This window comes from Lissotriton vulgaris, chromosome 8 (genome assembly GCF_964263255.1).
Source record: "Lissotriton vulgaris chromosome 8, aLisVul1.2, whole genome shotgun sequence".
In the NCBI taxonomy this organism is placed as follows: Eukaryota; Metazoa; Chordata; class Amphibia; order Caudata; family Salamandridae; genus Lissotriton; species Lissotriton vulgaris.
In genome coordinates, this window is record NC_141696.1 from 139376801 (window position 1) to 139397503 (window position 20703).

Consider the following 20703-nt stretch of genomic DNA (forward strand, 5'->3'; position numbering starts at 1 on the left):
TTAAAATTATAGTCACATTTTCTCAGGAGACGATTTGCACTTTGGTTGCCAACTAGCTCCTGAAACTATTGCACATTGTTGGACTTGGCCCATTTTTCCAACATTTTTCGCTTTTCACCCCCCTATTTTAGGATGTCTCCCCCATGGTAGAAAACTGTATAGGCCATGTGTGGCGTGAGACGCCATGTTAAATCTAAGGCAATGGTGTGCACTTGTTAACCCCCCATTGTAGAAATGTACCCTGGTGAAATGCTGCATTTAAAATGGATGCCAAGGCTGTGTGTGGTGCCACCTGACTGCAGCAGGTTAGAGGTCTAGATTTTCGGTTCCCAGACATCCCAGCTTTTGGAGGAAAAGCCTGGCACCCAGGGTGCTCTACTCCTCCCGCTGAGCCAGTTCCTCAGAGGATTCTAGAAGCTTTTGGCACTGCCTGGTAGGTGGGGTGAGGGCGCATAAATAAGGGGCTGTGCCTCCATGTGCTCAGTCAGAGCAGGGACATGAACGTGAGGGGACCTGCTGCCAGGGGGTACCGCCACTTAACCCTGTGTGCTGGACCCTGCACCAAACTGAAGCCCCTCTGCTGTCCACAGGGCTAGTGAAAGCCCCACTGCAGGAGTACAGGCTGCTGTACAGGAGGAGTGCCACGCTACAGTGGAGGATGGTTAAAGCCTACCGCCCTGTCTTGATGAGTACCCACTGACTGCTGACCTTGCCCAGTAGTGCCTGCTGCTCTGCTACCTGGCGCCTGAGGAGAGAAGGAGAGCTACCCCTGGGCCCTGACTGCTGAGTAGTGCCAGAGGAAGGAGAGAGCTTTATTGGATAGCCCTGTGCCCCCTGCCTGCACCCTAGCGCCTCGGGGGACCCTGCCTGCATGCCCAGAAGGAGGTGAGGCGCGCTAGAATCAGAGTGCCAGCAAGGAAGAGCGCTATCTCCTGTCCCCAGCTTCCCTGCTGACTAGCGCTTGGAGAGCGCAGCGCTATATTCCCAGCCCCAGAGGTGAGGAGCTGATTTCCGCAGTGCTTTATGTTAATCTGGTCCAAGAAGAAGCGTGGACCCAACAGCGCTGTGTGACAAGGAGGACCTGTTTAGGTGAAAGCGCCGTGGGAGGCCACCCCACGTGATTGCGCCCGCATGCTGATCTAAATAAAAGCGGGTGCCTACCCCGCTTCACGCATATTTAATGAGCAGGTGCCCACCCCGCGTATGGCCGCGCTTTGGCTGACTTAAAACCAGCGAGAGCCTACCCCGCGCTTTTTATACTAATTGAGCGGGAGCCTACCCCGTGCTTCGCCCGCAAGATCACCGCCGAACCCGTGGTTTCAGAAAACACCCCGGGCCGCTGCGCTGCTCGTAGCGACCCAGAAGCCAGGCAGGAGAGCGCCTGGTTGGGGGCAAGGCCCGCCGGCCAGAAGACGGAAGTGGAGGTGTGGCGAGGGAGCCCCGTGGGTGAAGAGAGACCCGAGCGGGAGCCCACCCCGCCGGTCAGCGCCCCCGAGAGTAAGGCTGCCCAGGAGGAAAGGCGAGGGAGGCCCCAGAAGCCGCCTGGAGCCTCACGCTCGCCTACTGAAGCCCGGGTCCCAGGAGAGGGGCCCGGGTGAAGACGGAAGGGGCGCTGGTGTTGGCGGGGCTCCCGTGCAGTGTGAGAGCCCCGGGGTATTCAGGAAGCGAGTCCGGAGCCCGCCGGCTCCAGGGTGAAGCCCCGGGCCCACAGGAGAGGGGCCCGGGTGAGGAGCGCAGCCTGCAAGGAGCCAGAGCATTGCACCCCCCTCCTCAGCAACCGCCGCCAGCCCGTGTGAGGGGCTAAGTTGCCGGAGGACGGGGGAAGCCGCCAGAAAGGTGCTGTTGGCGGGGCTCCCACATGAGGAGGAGAGCCCTGCAGTGTCCGCAGTTGCAGCGTGAACGAGAGGGAGAGAAGGGGCATCAAAGCACTGTGTCTGTGACCTCCCCAGCGCCGCGTGGAGGTCCCCGAGGACTCACAAGGGAAGTTCTGGAGGTGCCCGGTGAGTAGGGCTCTGCCGTCCTGTGGTTGGGGAGTGCGTCGGGGCACAGGGTCGGTGCCCGTCCCCGGGACCAGTGTTTTGTTGAGGGGGCTCCCCCAGGCCCTGAAATGATTTTACGGGACACCACTGCCCCGCTGGACAGGGGACAGTGGCAGTGATTGGAGGCACACCATGTTGAGACTTAAGAGGCCTAGAGTTGGAGGGAACAGTTATTACAGGCCTCCTGAACTGGGCTTAAGGGCTGCTTTATAACTGGATGTGTGAAGCCTAGGGAGGACCTGCCGGATTTATGCTAAGGTGTTGGTGCTTCCCCTGATGGGAGGAGTTCAGGCCTTCTGTCTGATGCCCCAGTGGTGCCTAGAATGATGTTGCCAATGTAAACCTGTTCAGGTCTCAGGCTTTCTTGCCTAAGGAGATTCTCATATGTTTATGCCTACCGCGATGTTTTAGGTTCCACCTAACGTCACGCCTAGTGCGTTACCCATGCTTTTATGCTAATGGGGTTGTGGCACCTACTCATGGTTATTCCCCCTAATGTTCTAGGCCTGGTGGGTTCTGATGCATAATGAGTTTTCATGCCAACTGAGAATGCTTTATGTTTTTCTATTACCTCATTGCAACTGATGGATTTATCTTTTTCATTTATCCATTATCCTTTCCCAATGGTTCTGGCAGCGGCCTGATTGGCCCTGCCCTGTGAATAATCCCCAATGTAAATATTGCCCTTTCGCCAGTTGGCGCAGTATAGTGATAATTGTGATTACCTGTGTATGTTTGGTACAATACAAAAGTTATTCTTTTTCACCAAAACTGGTGTTGTGTCTCTTTGTGGTGTGCCTTGTGTGTCATCTGTGTGTACTGCGTGGATTCTTCACACATGTCCTCAGGAGTTTGGCCTGCCGGCTCTGCACCATACTACTCCCATGGAATTTGTTACCCAATTTCTAACACACATCCTCTTTCATTCAGTCACAAAAGTGGCCGTGGAGTTCTTTCAGCCTTTCATGCAGTCCTGACTGGGCTACCTTCTGCAAACCAGGCTGCTATTAATTCTTCTGCTCTACCCTCCTAGACAGTGTACCCCTGATCATCGACAGCCCATCCCTACAACCATGCTTCATTAATGGAAAATAAAAAATCTGTAGGTGCTTTCTCACAAGCTACTTGATTGGTAGAGGAGGTTACCTATTATGCAAACTGCCCGACACACCAAGGGCTTCCCTTACAACCTAATGCATGTATTGGAAGGTTTCTGTTAAGCGGGACAGTTCCGTACCTACCTCAAAAGGTGGACTCACCTGACTTCACATAGCTACTTAATAAAGAGATTAATTAAAAGTTTATACCATGCCTCACCGTGTATGCTATCAGGATACTTTTCGCTATAAACATACATTATCATGAGTGTGTGTTATATAAAGGCCAAGACTAAGTCTGGATAACCCTCAGAAATCCATTTCTGATGTACCACATTCTTGCTTGGCTTTCTATTTGCTTATTATATTGCCTATGCCTGTTTTCATATTTTTTTCTCACATGCCTCCATTTTGTTGCACAGCCTGTGATGATTGGTTCAGCGACACTATCCCTGCGGGATATCATCCAATCAGAGACCCTTTATATGAAATGGGATCTCCCAGTGCAACCTGTAGCTGAAGACAGTGGAAAAACGCAATTTGGTCCCTTAAAGGTAAAACAATCCCTAGTCTCCTTTTATACTGTTACAAAGTGATATCACTCAAATAGTGATCCTCTTGGGCTCCATCTTCAACTTCAACATCTTGGGAGGCGTGGAGTATTAGGGAAAATAGATTATGAAGCACAACTTGTCTGCTGATATTTAATGACTTGGGAGATCCAGTATTGTCTGTGAGCTTCAAGTGACTTGTGAGTCCGCGTAAAATTTTTGGGAGGCTTAGTGATTTGTGTGGTGATTCTGTTCATGTGTGATGTGTATTTCATGGACCTGATTCACAAAGGGCTTTCGCAATTGTGGTGGAGGCCCTGCAGTCGTGAGGGAGTCTCTACATTCTGGCGGAATTTCTGCATTGAGAATTCTCATTGGGGAGATACCATCCTGAGTGCGGAGACTACCCCACTACTGCGGGGCCTCCACCACAAGTGTTGAAGCCCTTTGTGAATCTGGCCCCATGTCTTTTGACATTGTCCGCGTGACACAATGCATGAAGAGACTGGGAACCCTCTATTGTCTTGTGCCTGGTACGTACGGTAAAGCATGCTTCTATCCTAAATTTCACTAATAATGGAAGTTGACTTATTACGATATTCTTTTTACAATATAGATAAGCATGGAGCTTGCAGGAGATAGCAAAGACTTTACTAGTGCAAACGGCAAGATTTCTGGAGCTGCACAACCTCACCCAACATATGCTGTAACAAGTCCAGGCATACAAGTTTTGGAACCTGAAAGTAATGTGGAATATTCAGAACAAGACTCGCCATATGTAAAGCAGATTGCCATGGAATCTCCCAAACCAACTCGTGAATCTGGGCAAGTGTTTATAGAAATACCCCGGGCAGATGTCACACACCACCAGCAACCCATGCAGTTGCCTACATCAAGGAACCTAATGAGACAATTCAGTGGACCAATGCAAGAAGAAGAGGATGGCGTATTGATGTATGTCATACTGATGGTACCTAATGGCAAGGACTTTATGATGACTGAGCATGCGAAGCACTGTCCGTGCAATGTGTATTTAAATATCAAGCTTTTTAATACACCAGAGGCAAGCAGGTCTTCGGTAGTATGGGGCACAAGAGAGCCAGCCTTCCATTTCTCACAGGCAAGTCCTGAAACTATTCATGCATAGTTCTTCATGTGCATGCTCTAATTACAAAATTATGTGTGTAAGTGTGATTCTTCATTGATGGGTTCCTAACACCTAAAAGGGAGTGGTATCCATTTCAATTTCCAAAGTGGAAGCTGTTCAGGGGAGACTGCCTCGGATTTATGAATGGTGGTTGTGTGCATTGAAGGGAGTACAAAACGTGCCAGAGGGTGATATATGCTTCTGCCAGTGCATTTCACATCATACCAATTGTAATATTTAAGTTGGTACATATGCAGTATTTTGTAAATATCTATTTAGAAATTACGTCCTTTGCAGGCCTCGATCCTTGCATTTTAGTCCATTCAGTAGAATTCTCAAAGGGAATCGTGCCTCGTCAATTCGCATGAAGCAGGACTTTTGTGAATCTTACTTAATGCCCAGTTTTTGCTCTGCAATAGATGAGTTCATTTGTTATAGCTCAAAAATATTCTCGGGTCACCAACCAGTAACGGTCTATGCGATCCAAGATAAGTACTTTTTTGGGAGCTGGTGGGGAGCATTGTAGTAAAGACTGTTCCTGTGTAGAGCTGGTTTCGATCATCTTGCTTGAAAAACCACCTTCCCATTTTCACTGTAATTGATGGGTATATTTAGGCAACGTGCTAATGGGCAAAGTACTAGTGACCATTATAAGGCAAGTGCAAAGTGTAATTTTGGCACCAACTAATCGCCCCTGCTAAATGTGAATATCTGAAAGAAACAGGTTAGTATTAAATTCCTTACCTTAGAATATCCCCAGGCATCAGTCTGGATCCTGAAACGTTTGCGTAGCAGTACCCCTGCGCGTCGGTAGGCGTCGTCTGCAGGCGTCCCCTGTGGCTCCGCGTCCGTCGTCGGCGTCGTGCGCCGTGATGACGTCGCTGGAGTATATAGACGCCGCCTCCGCGCGCTGACGTCAGTTCTTCTTTTTTCCGCACCAGTTAGCGCAGATCCGAGATCTTTTGATCTTCTGAACTCTTGTACGGTGCCGATAGGATGCCCGGTTTCAAGAATTGTGACGACTGTGACCGTACGATGTCGGTCACAGACCATCACCGACTCTGCCTCCGGTGCCTGGGCCCCGACCACGACGTGGACTCCTGCGTCGACTGCCGGACCCTGACCAATAAAGCTAGGCGGGAGCGGTCCCGCAAGCTGCACGAGCTCCGGGTGTTGGCCCCGCGTCGGGAGCGGTCCCGGTCCGGCCGGAGGTCAACGGAGCGATCGAGGGAGCGGTCGCGGAGCCGTCGCCGCTCCGGAAGTCGTCATCACTCATCTGGTTCCTCAGGTAGGAAGCACAAGAAGTCGGGGCGTCGTCATCGTACCCCCGACTCCCCCCGACGCTCGCTCGATGCGGCCGGGGGTTCGGGTGACCCCACCCCCCCCCCGGCTCCGCGTGAGTCGCCGACGCTGCCTGCTCCATACCCGGCGGTCCCTGGGCAAGGCTCGTCGCCCGAGGAGATAGAGGCGTTCCTCATGGCCATGAGAGCTCTGTCTCCTCCGGCGGGTTCCGCGGCGCCTTCGGGCCCTGTGAACTCGTCTGGGGGCCCTAGCGGGTCGGGTGATCCTGCCTCGACGCCGTCGGGTGCTCCGGCCCCGGATCCGTCGACGGCTCCGATCCCGGCGCCGCTGGGGCCCTCAGGGTCGACGCCGGCTGGTCGTCCGGCCTCTCCGGCGCCGATACCATCGGGGCCACCCCAGGCCCGCCCCCGCGCGGCGGCGGTGCTCCGGCGCCGGCCCCGGTCGGCGCCGTCCCCATTCCCTCTCTGACGCCGGACGCGGAGTCGGTCGGCGTCATCCGACGCCGGGCTCGACTCCGGGCTCGACGCCGATGGGGCCTATGAACCCCGAGGAGCCGGTCTACATTATTGACTCCGAATATGGTGAAGATGTAGATTACGGGGAGGAGTGGGAGGGGTCTGAGGACCCTCTGACACGTGAATGTCAGTACACTGAGGACTGGACAGGTGACTTGGGTGACGCCAGTGGTCTAGACGACTCCCCTAACCCTGGCTTTGTCTCGCCTCCTATCGTGGCTTCGGAGGAGGGGGCTGCTTATTCAGTGGTGTTGATGAGGGCTGCTAAGGCCTTAAACCTTAAGCTCCCCGTCGCGGCCGTGAGGACTAACATCCTCACTGAGGTACTCAAACCGCAGTCATGCCCACAGGAGCCACTGCTGCCGTTCAACGAGGCCTTAACAGACGTTCTTTTGGGCACGTGGTCCAGGCCCGCTTCAGGTTCGCCTGTTGACAGGAACGTGGCCAGACGCCACCGTCCGTGTTCGGACGACCCCAAGTTTCTGTCCACCCATCCCACCCCTGAGAGTCTGGTGATCCAGGCCTCCATTTCCCAAACCGCATTCCCGTCGGCCCCGCCCGACAGGGAATCTAAGAGGTACGACCAGTATGGCAAAAAGGTCTTTACGTCCTTAAGTCTGGGACTGCGGTCTTGCAACACCGCGTGCCTCTTGGGCCGCTACATCCATTCTCTGTGGGATACGGTCGCGGACCTGCTGCCTGAATGCCCGCCGGAGGTACGGGCTAAGCTCGGCAACAATATGATTGAGGGCCGAGACGCAGCAAGGTACTCCATCAGGTGTGGTCTTGATACGACCGACTCACTGGGCAGAGCGATGTCCACGACGGTGGCGATTCGTCGCCACGCCTGGCTGAGGTCCGCCAACTTCTCGGCAGATGTCCAGAATGCATTGATGGACATGCCATTTGATGGCAGTCGCCTGTTTGGCGACAAAGCGGACCACGCGCTGGAGCGCTTCAAGGACTCCAGGGTCACGGCCAAGTCCTTGGGTCTCTCGGCCCAGCGCCAGCAAACGGGTTCGTTTCGCTCCTTTCGTGGCCAAGGAAGGGGCGGTCCCACACGTGCTGCCAGCCACGCGCCGCAACAGACTTATCAACGCGGTGGTGGCCGTGGAAACCGCCGTGGCGGTGGTCGGGGACAGCGGCGAGGTCAGACCACACCTCCCCCCGTGGCATCCGCCTCTAAATCCTCCTAGTCCGTGCTTTCAGGCCCATGTGACGCCGGTGGGTGGCAGGGTTCGCCATCACCTCTCCCACTGGCACACAATAACATCGGACAGGTGGTGCTGCAGCTCGTCCGAAGGGGCTACTCCCTCCCCTTCGAGACCACTCCTCCAGCCATGCCACCGCAGAACCACTGTGTGTCGGGGGACCACTTGACACTTCTGCAGGAGGAAGTTACGGCCCTTTTGGCCAAGGGGGCCATCGAGCGCGTTCCTGGGCCAGAAGTAGGACGTGGTTGCTATTCCCACTACTTTCTGGTGCCCAAGAAGGACAAAGGGGGCCTACGTCCTATCTTGGATCTAAGGAACGTCAACGGCTTCCTCCGGAAGGAGAAGTTCAGGATGTTGACTTTGGCTCAGGTCTTGGCTGCTCTCGACCCGCAAGACTGGATGGTAGCGTTGGACTTGCAGGATGCGTATTTTCACATCCCCGTCCTGCCGGCCCACCGGCGTTACCTGCGGTTCACGGAAGGCCACGAGCACTTTCAGTTTATCGTGCTCCCTTTCGGCCTTACCAGCGCCCCACGGGTGTTCACAAAGGTGATGGCGGTGGTTGCAGCCCATCTGCGCAGGTTAGGGGTTTCAGTCTTCCCCTACCTAGATGACTGGTTGTTGAAGGCGGGCTCGCCCCAGACAGTCGTTCACCACCTCCAGATGACGGCAGACCTCCTACACGAGCTGGGGTTTTCCATCAATGTGCCGAAATCACACCTGTGTCCCTCTCAAAAGCTCCTTTTCATCGGAGCAGTTCTCGACTCGGCGCAGTTTCGGGTTTATCCTCCGGAACGGCGGGTCCAGGATATACAGGCTTTGATTCCCATCTTCCAGCCGTTATCCCGGGTTTCGGTCAGGTTGACGCTGCGGCTGCTGGGGCTGATGGCCTCCTGCATCCTTCTGGTGCATCACGCCCGGTGGAGGATGCGGGCTCTGCAGTGGGACCTGAAGTTTCAGTGGGCCCAGCATCAGGGCAATCTGTCCGACCATGTCTTGATCTCAGAGGGCACTGCAAGACAACTGCAGTGGTGGCTTACGGACTGCGATTGGGTCAGAGGCAGATCCCTCTCCCTTCCCCAACCGGAGCACGTTGTTGTGACGGACGCGTCCCTCCAGGGCTGGGGAGGCCACCTGGAAGAGGCAGAGATCAGAGGCATCTGGTCTCCGGCGGAGTCCCGGCTCCATATCAACCTGTTGGAGCTCCGGGCGATTCGTTTGGCACTGAAAGCATTCCTCCCCTTTGTCAACGGGAGTGTGGTGCAGGTGTTCACGGACAACACCACCGCCATGTGGTATTGCAACAAACAGGGCGGGGTGGGGTCGTGGACCCTTTGCCAGGAGGCTCTGCGCCTCTGGCAATGGCTGGAACGTCAGGGCGTGACTCTGACGGTTCAACACCTGGCAGGTTCTCTGAACGCCAGGGCGGACGAACTCAGCCGTCGGTGCTCGATGGATCACGAATGGCGTCTGAACTCAGACGTGGCGCAAGGCCTCTTTCGGCAATGGGGAGAGCCTTGGTTAGATCTATTCGCCACAGAAGAGAACGCGCAATGTCATCAGTTCTGCGCGTTGGAGTTTCCAAGACGGCACTCGCACGGCGACGCCTTTCGGCGCGAGTGGAGTTGCGGTCTGTTATACGCCTTCCCGCCTATACCACTTCTGCCCAGAGTGCTGAAGAAGATCAGGCACGACCGGGCCCAAGTCATCCTTGTGGCTCCGGACTGGGCTTGAAGGTACTGGTATCCCGAGCTACTCAGCATGTCGGTCGGTCCCCCGATCCGCCTGCCCCTTCAGGAGGACCTTCTGTCGCAGCAGCAGGGGACGGTCCTCCACCCGAACCTGTCCAGCCTCCACCTCCATGCGTGGAGATTGAGCGGCGACAGTTGAGGCCATTTGACTTGCCTCCTGAAGTCTGTGATGTAATTCTGGCAGCCAGGCGTCCCTCCACAAAGTCGGTATACGCCTGTCGGTGGAACAGATTTGTGGCATGGTGCACAGCAAAGGCTGTGGACCCTCTTTCTGCCCCTCTTTCCGAGGTTCTCCTCTTTCTTCTCTCTCTTGCCCAGCAGGGCTCTGCTCGGGGCACTATCAAGGGCTACCTTTCTGCCCTTTCGGCCTTTCTGAGGCTGCCTGATCAACCTTCTTTGTTAAAGTCCCCTATTGTAACAAGATTCTTGAAGGGCATCACACACATGTATCCTCCTGTTCCGTTTGTGATGCCTCAGTGGGACTTGAACCTGGTTCTGACCTTCTTGATGTGTGCTCCCTTTGAGCCGCTTCATTCCTGTCCTCTCCGTCTTCTGACTTTAAAGACGGCCTTCCTGGTTGCCATCACCTCTGCCAGGAGAGTGAGTGAGCTCCAGGCTCTTTCTGTCAAACCTCCTTTCATGTCCATTCATCCAGACAAGGTGGTTTTGAGAACTAGACCTTCTTTCCTGCCCAAAGTAGTCTCTGCTTTTCACATCGGGCAGTCCATCACCCTCCCTTCCTTCTTCCCGCCTCCGCATCGTTCGAAGGATGAAGAGCGGCTCCATCGTCTGGACCCAAAACATGCGCTTTCATTTTATATGGATCGCACACGCCAGTTCCGGGTGGATGACCAACTGTTTGTTGGCTACGTGGGTGCGAAGAAGGGACGGGCGGTACATAAACGGACCATCTCGCGGTGGGTCGTTCTCTGCATCAAAGCGTGCTACTCTTTGGCTCGTAAAGGAGCCTCCTGTTGGGCTGGGGCCCATTCCACTCGGGCCACGGCGGCTGCCACTGCCCTGGGCCGGGGAGTCCCTTTGCAGGACATTTGCCAGGCGGCTACGTGGGCCTCGCTGAACACTTTTGCGAGGCACTACTGCCTGGACAGTCAAGTCCGGAGGGATAGCTTCTTTGGCCGTTCGGTCCTCCAGGACTTTCTGGTGTAGGATTGTATTGGTTCGCAGACCCACCACCGGGGTTGGTATTGCTGGGGTATCTATTCTAAGGTAAGGAATCTAATACTAACCTGTTTCTTTCAGATGAACAAGTTACTTACCTTCGGTAACGATATATCTGTAAGAAACAGTAGTTAGTATTAGATTGCTTACCGCCCCACCCATCCTCCCCGTTCTGCGAACTGATACCTAGGGTTAAGGTCATCCCTTTCAGGGCCCTAGTTTCAAATGGCACCAGTGTTGGTTCTCACATGGCTCTGCGTGTTCTGGCGCGGAAAAGCTGTGTACAAAGAACTGACGTCAGCGCGCGGAGGCGGCGTCTATATACTCCAGCGACGTCATCACGGCGCACAACGCCGACGACGGACGCGGAGCCGCAGGGGACGCCTGCAGACGACGCCTACCGACGCGCAGGGGTACTGCTACGCAAAAGTTTCCGGATCCAGACTGACGCCTGGGGATATTCTAAGGTAAGGAATCTAATACTAACTACTGTTTCTTACAGATATATCGTTACCGAAGGTAAGTAACTTGTTCAATAGGGTATTAATGTGCACACCGTGGTTGCAAATACTGGTTATGCATGTCATTCCAAATTATTAGGATTATTTTGTATATCTGTCCCCATTAATACTCCATAGATTTAAATGACCCCATTAGAGTTTACACGCTAAATCCAATGATATTACACTAATATGGTAATCATTTGGTAATACTGCATTGACTTTGAATTCAGGTCTATGCAGATTAATCAGGAATAACTTGGAAAATCCCTGCATATTTGCCCCCATTTCCACCAGTATTTTGCTTACAAAGGAGCTTTCAAGGTTATTCAGTTATACATTGTAGGTTTAGTGCATTTCTCTAAATCTGTGATCATAGTAAAAGTGTGTGCTAAACCGATTACTGCACACTTACCGTTAACACAGGATAATAAATGTGCAAACTGTTGATATGTTTTCAATAGATATGATTATCCAGTTGCCAATCAGTAAACATTTTCTGCCAGAATTTATTTGGGCTGATGGCCATTTATTCTACGTTTGCTCTGTAGCCGATTTTAATTTTGGTTGCTGACCTTTCTGCTTCCAAAACCAGTTATCTGCTGTTAGCCTTTACAGTGAGAGTTCCTTTAGGAAGCTTTGTGTCTCTGATCCCTTTCCTTATAGATATAATCACCCCATAATCCTGTTAATAGAACACGACCTTGACCTGGCTTTTTAACATTTAAATATGCTCTCTTACGTCCTCTCATAACCTAATTTACCTTCTGTTTGCTTTAGCGCCGGGAAACCTCCGGGTAGCTGCGCGCTTAATAAATGTAATTATAATAATAATAATAATATTTGCCATTTTTACTTCCCCTTTCAGTCCCTTATTTGGGTAACATTTCACGTCATACTATTTATGTGATATGCAAGATTGTGTTTCCTTCTGTATTGTCCTTTATTTGTTCTTTGCTCTCCATTCCAAGCAATGACCTTATGTTTGTCAGTGTGCTGGTACTTTTTCAAATCTCATGATCCTGTCACCCTTTCTATGCAGCAATGAAATCCATTGTCATCAGTTTGTGGATTCTGGTCCTCTACTCTAATTCCTTTCATTGGCTGTCTGAGTGAAGTCGAGAATTTCTTGCTACTCTGAGGCTACAGTTTAATTTAGCTCTTTCTCTCGCCTTTCCCTACACCTCAGTCTCATTATTGAGACTGTCTTGACAGTATGTCCTTACCTTTCAAACCTTTTTACTATATTGTCCCAGGCTTTTATTCTTAAAAGATCTTTTAGCCTCGAATTAAATAACAATATATGTTAATTACTCCGTTTCTTAGGTTCTAGTGTATAGTCGGGAATATCTACATCTTAGGTGCGTTGAAGGTAATGCATCCTAACTTTGTTTTTTTCTGTACTATTACGTTGGTGTCTTTATAATGAAATATTTGGCAGTAATTGTTCTTGTTGGTGTGCCGGATCGAGCTTCAACTGTGAAGAATGGAAAGAGGTAATTATTACTGACGACAATTATGAACTGCAGCTTCTTGAATATTTACATGTTTGACCCCTCCTTTCCTTCCAGTATTTACTATCTGTCCACAGGTTGCTTCTTGTGGACTTCCTTCTGATGCCTACCTCTTTAGGTGCAAGGACTTTGGATTCCATTATGGAATTAGAAAGGGATCATTTCAAGGTTGCATCTCTCATCCATCCTCCAAATCTTTGCCTTCTACCCTACTCACTATTTCTGTGATATTGTACATGTCTTGATGAGTAATCATTAAGACAAATGCAATGTCTCCAATCCTCTCTTCCTAGGATTTTCAACTCCTAAATTCTTTCAGGAAATAAGACATGGAGACGTTCCCATTATTTTCCTGTAGTGCTTTTTCTTGCTTCCTTCCTTATCAATGTCTGGTTTTGTTATTTCTTGCCATCTCTTTCCATCTTAGTCTGCTGGGGCTTTAGTCTTGTCTCGTGTATAATTTTTTGTTTAAATCTGTTTTATTGCATCTTCTGTTTAAAACCATTTTTCAATTGCTAAACAAGCAGACGCAGTATAAGTGACGCAATACATCACGTTTCCGTCAACAATTGCTACATTTGTCTAGTGCATGAAAACTGAGTGACAAGCTTAATCTCCCAACTATTGTCTGTCTCGGCTGAGCCGCGCATCCGGCAGGGAGTGATTCGTGACCTAGTGATGATCGTCTTGGGGAGATCCGTCTACAAATTAAGTGTGCATGCGTCACTGTTGTGTTGCTATGATGGTGCGGGTTGGGCAAAAGGTCTGGGGTAACTGAGACTAATTGGGTGAGGATGCAGGTTAGCGTCCCACCTCCTTGCGACCAGAGCCATAGTCAATGAGCTGTGATGCTTGCTAGGGCTGGCGTATGTTCATCTGCAGAGGGGAGATACTCTGCCTATTGGACCGTTGGTGTTTACCTTTATTGGCGCTGCACATGGGTAACGTATATAGGTAAGGTTGTTACAAGGCACGTGTAGAGGCTCCCCTTACTAGCTGTTTGCTATTGGTTCTGCTTCAAGGTCTGGGTTCTCATTCTCACCTACGAATGCCTGCAGGATCGCATCCCAACACTCTTCGATTGGGACTTTACGTAGGCCCAATGAGTTTGTTCTGTCTCTTGAATCATAATCGGAATATTCTGTTTGGATGCAGGCGCCTAGCCGTACTTTTAGTCCTTTACTTCTTTGCTCACTTTACTCACCCATTCACACTTTCCCTTTAAAGGACTATATACAGAGGTTTCCTTCTTCATAAAAAAAAAGGGGGTGGGGTCGCACACTACTCACACACCGGCGGAAGTTGCCCCTAAGGACTCTGGTCATTGTAGTAGAGTGTTCGCGATGCATCATCTTTCGATCTTGCTATCTTCGCTGTCTTCGCCATCCCTGGACACGTGTTTCGGGTTTTCAACCCTCGTCAGCAGGGATAGCCAGTGTTCTGGGGTCGCCGATGGCTGCCAATATCTGCCAGGTATAGTACCACTCCGGCGCGTAGGTGCGGGATCCCAGGCTCGTCAGCCCGCTGCTCAAGGGAGCTTTAAGTTACAAAAAGGGGTGGGGTCGCACACTACTCACACACAGGCGGAAGTTGCCCCTAAGGACTCTGGTCATTGTAGTAGAGTGTTCGCGATGCATCATCTTTCGATCTTGCTATCTTCGCTGTCTTCGCCATCCCTGGACACGTGTTTCGGGTTTTCAACCCTCGTCAGCAGGGATAGGCAGTGTTCTGGGGTCGCCGATGGCTGCCAATATCTGCCAGGTATAGTACCACTCCGGCGCGTAGGTGCGGGATCCCAGGCTCGTCAGCCCGCTGCTCAAGGGAGCTTTAAGTTACAAAAAGGGGTGGGGTCGCACACTACTCACACACCGGCGGAAGTTGCCCCTAAGGACTCTGGTCATTGTAGTAGAGTGTTCGCGATGCATCATCTTTCGATCTTGCTATCTTCGCTGTCTTCGCCATCCCTGGACACGTGTTTTGGGTTTTCAACCCTCGTCAGCAGGGATAGGCAGTGTTCTGGGGTCGCCGATGGCTGCCAATATCTGCCAGGTATAGTACCACTCCGGCGCGTAGGTGCGGGATCCCAGGCTCGTCAGCCCGCTGCTCAAGGGAGCTTTAAGTTACAAAAAGGGGTGGGGTCGCACACTACTCACACACCGGCGGAAGTTGCCCCTAAGGACTCTGGTCATTGTAGTAGAGTGTTCGCGATGCATCATCTTTCGTTCTTCTTCATGTTTACCAGGTCTGGTGTCTTAGTAGACTAATGCCTCCACTGTAGGGGCCTGTGTTCGACCTCATGGTCACAGATTCAAATCCTGGCATATCCACTTAGCCTTTCATCCTTCTGAGGTAGATCACATAAGTACCATTAACTTAGGTAACAATACACATCTATTATTCAGTGCCAAGATACCCTTGTGTGAACGTGCACTTTACAAATACACGTTATGTTAGTATTTAATCAGAGATCAGTTTCTCCTCTTTTTTATCTGATTTTCTTACATATACCTTCTGCTCCTTTCCCAGTCCGAGTGCTTGAGGTTACCTGACTCAATTTGTCTGGTGGAGAGCTAGAGCAGTAAGTAAGCCTTCTTTCTATTCTGGTGGCTAGGCATCTTCATTTAGTGAATATCCCATACAGTTTATCAATTACATTTGGAGAGCCTCTTTCTGCGCTCTCCAAGAGACTTATGTTGTTCCCACATTGCTTATAGACCATCCACTTGTGAGATAAGAGTCTAGAGACCCTGTGCCTGTATGTGATTTATCTGCTTGGCCATTAATTAGGGGACTAAGATGGATTAGAATTCTTGGGGGTTATCTGTAAGACTGTCTTATTTTGTCAGTCAATAATAAAGTCACTAGCCTGCAGTTCATGTGACCCACTAGCTTGTTGTGCCTATTGGGGCTGTTTTCTGTCCTCTGCAGCCTGCAGGTACTTACCCATCCGCACTCAACCTCCACCCCCATCTACAACCAATTAGAAACAGGTGCAGACAATTGAAACTGTATTTCACAGTTCATATCTCAGGGACTTTATACACACTGAGTGACCTTTGTTAGATTTCTCTGACTGCCTGTGGCTCCGCACTACTGCAAAACATCAACTGTGGATGCCTTTGGCTTCCGCAGCCTCTCCTCCTATATCTCTTGTCCAGTGTTACAATGAGCTATTCTAGAGAGCTCTAGCTCTCGATGTGATTCTCACCCACAGATGCATGCCTACTCTTCACTCTTGCTGCCCATGTGCTCATCGTCCACAGAGGCATGGCTGCTCTGCGCTCCAGCTGCCCATGTGCTCCTCCCCAACAGAAGCATGTCTACTGGTCGCTCCTGCTGCCCATGTGCTCCATTTCCACAGAGCTGTGGCTGCTCTTTCTTATGGCTGCCCATGTGCTCCTCATCCACAGAGACATGGCTGCTCTTCGTTCCAGCTACCTATGTTTTTCTTACCCACAGAGGCCTGCCTAGCCTTTGTTCCTTCTGCCGCGTGCACCTCGAACACAAAAGCACGGATAGTCTTTAGTGCAGCTGTCTGTGTGCTCCTCGCCTACAGATGCTAGTCTACTCTTCACTCCGGCTGTCCATGTGCTTCTCGCTGACATAAGCATGTCTCCTCTTCGATTCAGCTGCCCATGTGCTGCTTGCCCACAAGAGCATGGCTGCTCTTTGCTACAGCTGTCCCTGTGCTCCACACTCGCAGAGGCATACCTGATCTTCACTTCAGCTGCCCATGTGCTCCTTGCCTATCCAAGCATGGCTAGTCTTCTCTGCAGTGTCCCTTGTGTTTCCTGCCCACAGAATCATCTCTACTCTTCACTCCACCTGTCCATGTGCTCCTCATCAACAGAAGCATAGCTAGGCTTGGCTTCTTCACTTTGCCTGTCCATGTGCTCCTTGCTCACGTAGGCCTGGCTAGTCTTTGCTACAGCTGCCCATGTTCTCCTCACCTGCCGAAGCATAGCTAGGCTTGGCTTCTTCACTCCACCTGTCCATGTGCTCCTCACCAACACTCCACCTGTCCATGTGCTCCTCACCAACAGAAGCATAGCTAGGCTTGGCTACTGCTACTCGTGCTCCTCATCTACAGAAGTGTGTCTACTCTTCACTCCAACTGTCCATGTTGTTCTCCCTTACAGACGTATAGCTAGTCTTAGCTCAAGCAGCCTATGTGTTCCACACCTTCAGAGACATAGCTAGGATTCCCTTCTGCTCCCTAGTTCTCCAGCAGAGAAGTGAGAAGTGATGAATCTATGTTCAATTCATGGGTCTCCTAGGTAGTTTCCTTGGTCTCTTATTTTAAATGAAAATCTACTCTAAGGTTTAGTCACCTATCTTGCTTACCAAGATTCTTTGCACAGTAGTTAAGTTAATTCAACTAATGCTGTTGTTTTAGGATTTTAATAGGATTACTAGAACTTGGTGCAGAAACCCCCACACACACATCCTCCTTCATTGTAGTACAAGTGCATGCAATTCCCTCCATAACTCCTCTACCAATTCTCTTTGAAAGCAATATTTATGTAAGCTAGTCTGTCAGTGCGCCTTGTATATCAAACACCAGAAATGCCTTTTACTTTCTGTTTCCTGACCATTCACCCTTTATGCAATGGCATTGTTTTTGAATTAGGTGGCTCCGGTATCCCTGACTCGAAGACTCATGGAGAGATTGAAAAACAATGTAATGGTCATTGAGGCCTGGAACAAGGTGCCGAGCCCAGGCCAGGACAAACTTCTTGGGCTTGTGAAGCTTCCTCTGCATCAGTTTTACATGTCATTCAGGTGACTATGGTTAGAAGTATTTGTGCTTCTCCAGTGTTCTAGGAAAACATTCATATTACATGTTCAGATACAAACATAAAAAAAATAGTGAATGTGAATTTTAATTTACTTCTGATGTTCATCTCCCATTTAGTGACCCAAAGATTTCTCGACTACTGTTCCAAGCTCAGTACCCCGTGGTTGCAGTGGACAGCTACATGCCAGTCATTGATATGTTCACAGGCAGCAGAACTGGTAGTCTCCGTGTCCTTTTGGCCATGGGCTCAAGTGACCAAGTTGTGGCATTACAGAGGTTGAAGAATGATGAAGTGACTGTACCATGCTCCCTTCAAAGACCGGCACATTTCCTTGACCCGCCACTTCCATCTGGGCCTGTGGTATGCTCCTCTGATTCCTCATTTTGGCTTGTTATCCAGCACATATATCAGCTATAAGTATGAAATATAAGAGGCATAAGGCCCAATATGTGTACTAACCACAATCAATCTTAATGTGTTATGTTATATATATTTATACGATGAAAGTTCTTCCACTGTATGGATTTCCAGCTCTAATCACCACAAACATATCATGTGTCGATGTTCACCTACCTACCACAGACTCACCCCCACTTCTAAATTTGTAAATGTGGAAATTCAGCCATGGTGGCAGAATTTTCATATAGATAAATAACTGTGAAATTGCACTGTTTTTGCCTGTATGAGTCAGGATTCAGAATTTTATAGGACTGAAGTGGTCATTTTGTGCACAGATGTTTACAAATGCTTCATGAACCCAGACCTGAAACTGTTTACAAACATGCTTTTTGAAATGGATAGGACACCTTGTGTATTTTATGTGCCTTGCAAATGATCCAGGGACTGTTTATTATATCGTGTTTATAGATAATTTCCTTTACAATTTAGTTTATGCATATTTTTGCTTTTCTTTGGTGCTCTGCCCAACTTCAGTGTTGCTCACCTGTAAACCAGTAGTTTGGCAGAAACTAGTATTCATTTTCATTATATGGCAACAAAACAAACTGATGCATGAGAAATCTATGGTTGTACTTGTGTTTCCTCCCCCTCCCATCAAAGTAGAGGGTCATGTAACATCCTTTAGCCCTCCAGCTCACGATTACCTGTCATAATAATCACACGAACACTTTCAGAAAGCATTTATTCAACCAGCAAAGAAGACATCGACTTGAAATAAGGCGATGCACTTAGCCTGGTTTTGGAACATTTATTATTTTTAGTAAATCAAATCCTCACGCTACCTGTGGCCTACGCTTGCTGGAAGTTCCCTTTGTTTAGGAAGCACAGACTGCAGAGTGATTTCCAGATTTAGGGCCAGAGATCCTAGGGAGGGTACTAGAAACTCACCACTAGGAAATGTTAGCCCTTTTCTGCTGAATTTATTTCAGGAGAGATACTGTAGACACTTTTCAAACCTCAAGGCATTGTAGTAACTATAAGCAATAGAGAAAGTTTGCATCCGGGAGTGAAACCTGCGACACCGCAGTAGATATAACAAAAAGACTTAAAAATGGTCAACAGAGTAAGCCCTAAAGACACTTCACACCATGATGACTCTACATGTGAGACTCTCCCTCGGTTACTTTATTTTGTGACCGCTATGTACTTACCAAGTCATTTTTCAGTGCATTTGATATGTGTTTGAGAATTAAGCCATACTGTCCTGGTTAGGCATTATTGTGAAACTACCAACACAGCTAAACTGAGAATAGTTTTACATCCGTCAAGGGGTTCTGATGGTGACAAAACTGCAAATAAGACGTATGTGGTTCTTCCTTCAGATTGATAGCCCAAAGATTAAGTTCAGCATACCCCGTACTGTGAGAATTCAGATACTTTTATGTTTTGTGTTTTTAGGGTGGGCTGACCAGAATGTAACTGAAACTATCCCACAAAGAGGTAGTAAAATCTAATTCCATTTTGTCTACCTCCACAATCTGTTTTAATCTTAACACCAGTCTTTGTATATGACAATTGTTTGAAACCACACAGGAGTCCAGAAATTACTCAATCCAATTATTGGCTCATCCAAAATCGATCCTAAAAAGACTTCTCTCTTCTCGAAGACTACCACGACCCAAATCTTGTACCAGAGTGCAACAAAACAGGAAATTTCGAATTGCGTGGCCTAGAGACTTCTCAAGTTGTTACGTTTTTATCTCCTCTCATTTGATATTGTGGCTTAGTTCAAGTCTGAGTTAAGTCAAGAATTTCCTGTGACTGTGGCTACAGTTTCATTTTGCTCTCTCACTTCTTTTCTACAAATAATGATTAAAATAACTGCAATTCAAAAGTGGATAAGCAGTAGAATATTCTGATGGATACTTTTAAAAGTGAAGAATTCAATGCAGAAAATATTTAAATTAAAAGATGAAAAATGTATATTTGGTTTGAGCTGGCTATCCAGGAATGGAGCTGTGATTTGGAAAAACAAGGAGGCAAGCAAATGCATCCTCACTTGTTGTTGCCTTGTTATTTGTCCTATATACTTTACATAAATACATTCTACAGAATGTAGTTTTTGTAGGCATGGCTATTTCCCTACAAAAAGTGGCAGAGCTACACGGCAGCTGCCTAGGGTAGGAAGGAGTGAGCTTCCAGGAGCACTGCCCCATACGAGACAGTAGAGGCCAGGGGCTCCTGGGCGGAGGACCTCGAGCCACGGGCAGAGGGAGAAGCATTAGAGACCAGAGATCGATGCTACATGGACAAGCAATAGAAAGTCAGACACATACTACCGACCAACTACAGTGCAAGATAAGCCTTCTATAAGAACAAAATACCATACTCTAAGGGAAAAGTCAGGACTTAGAAAATAGAAGCCGGTGAGACAACATATGGATGTGTGGCATCCCATGTGAAATTTGCAATAATAATTTGGAGCAATGTTTAATTAATCTATTCAATGCCATCCTGGTAGAACCTGATAAAACCCCAAAACATACACAGAGATGTTTCCTTGTCCGATTGAAGATGCATTTGAGGCCAAATACAGATCTTCCAAGATTTCATAGCAATCACTCCAATAAACAGATGGCCTTTCAAAGCTGTTGCAGATTTCTTGAGAGAAAAGTAGGTGATGTATACACAGTGCT

The 20703-nt window shown here is 49.4% G+C and overlaps 1 protein-coding gene across 1 annotated transcript in view; it reads left to right on the forward strand.

The window, feature by feature from the left end:
• The window catches only part of C2CD3 (C2 domain containing 3 centriole elongation regulator), a 607356-nt gene that overhangs the window by 164275 nt on the left and 422378 nt on the right, over nucleotides 1-20703 (forward strand). The window contains exons 13-16 of the mRNA XM_086933829.1: nucleotides 3559-3690; nucleotides 4304-4807; nucleotides 17440-17591; nucleotides 17725-17968. Coding sequence (XP_086789955.1) covers nucleotides 3559-3690; nucleotides 4304-4807; nucleotides 17440-17591; nucleotides 17725-17968 — 1032 coding nt within the window. The remainder of the gene's footprint in view (nucleotides 1-3558; nucleotides 3691-4303; nucleotides 4808-17439; nucleotides 17592-17724; nucleotides 17969-20703) is intronic.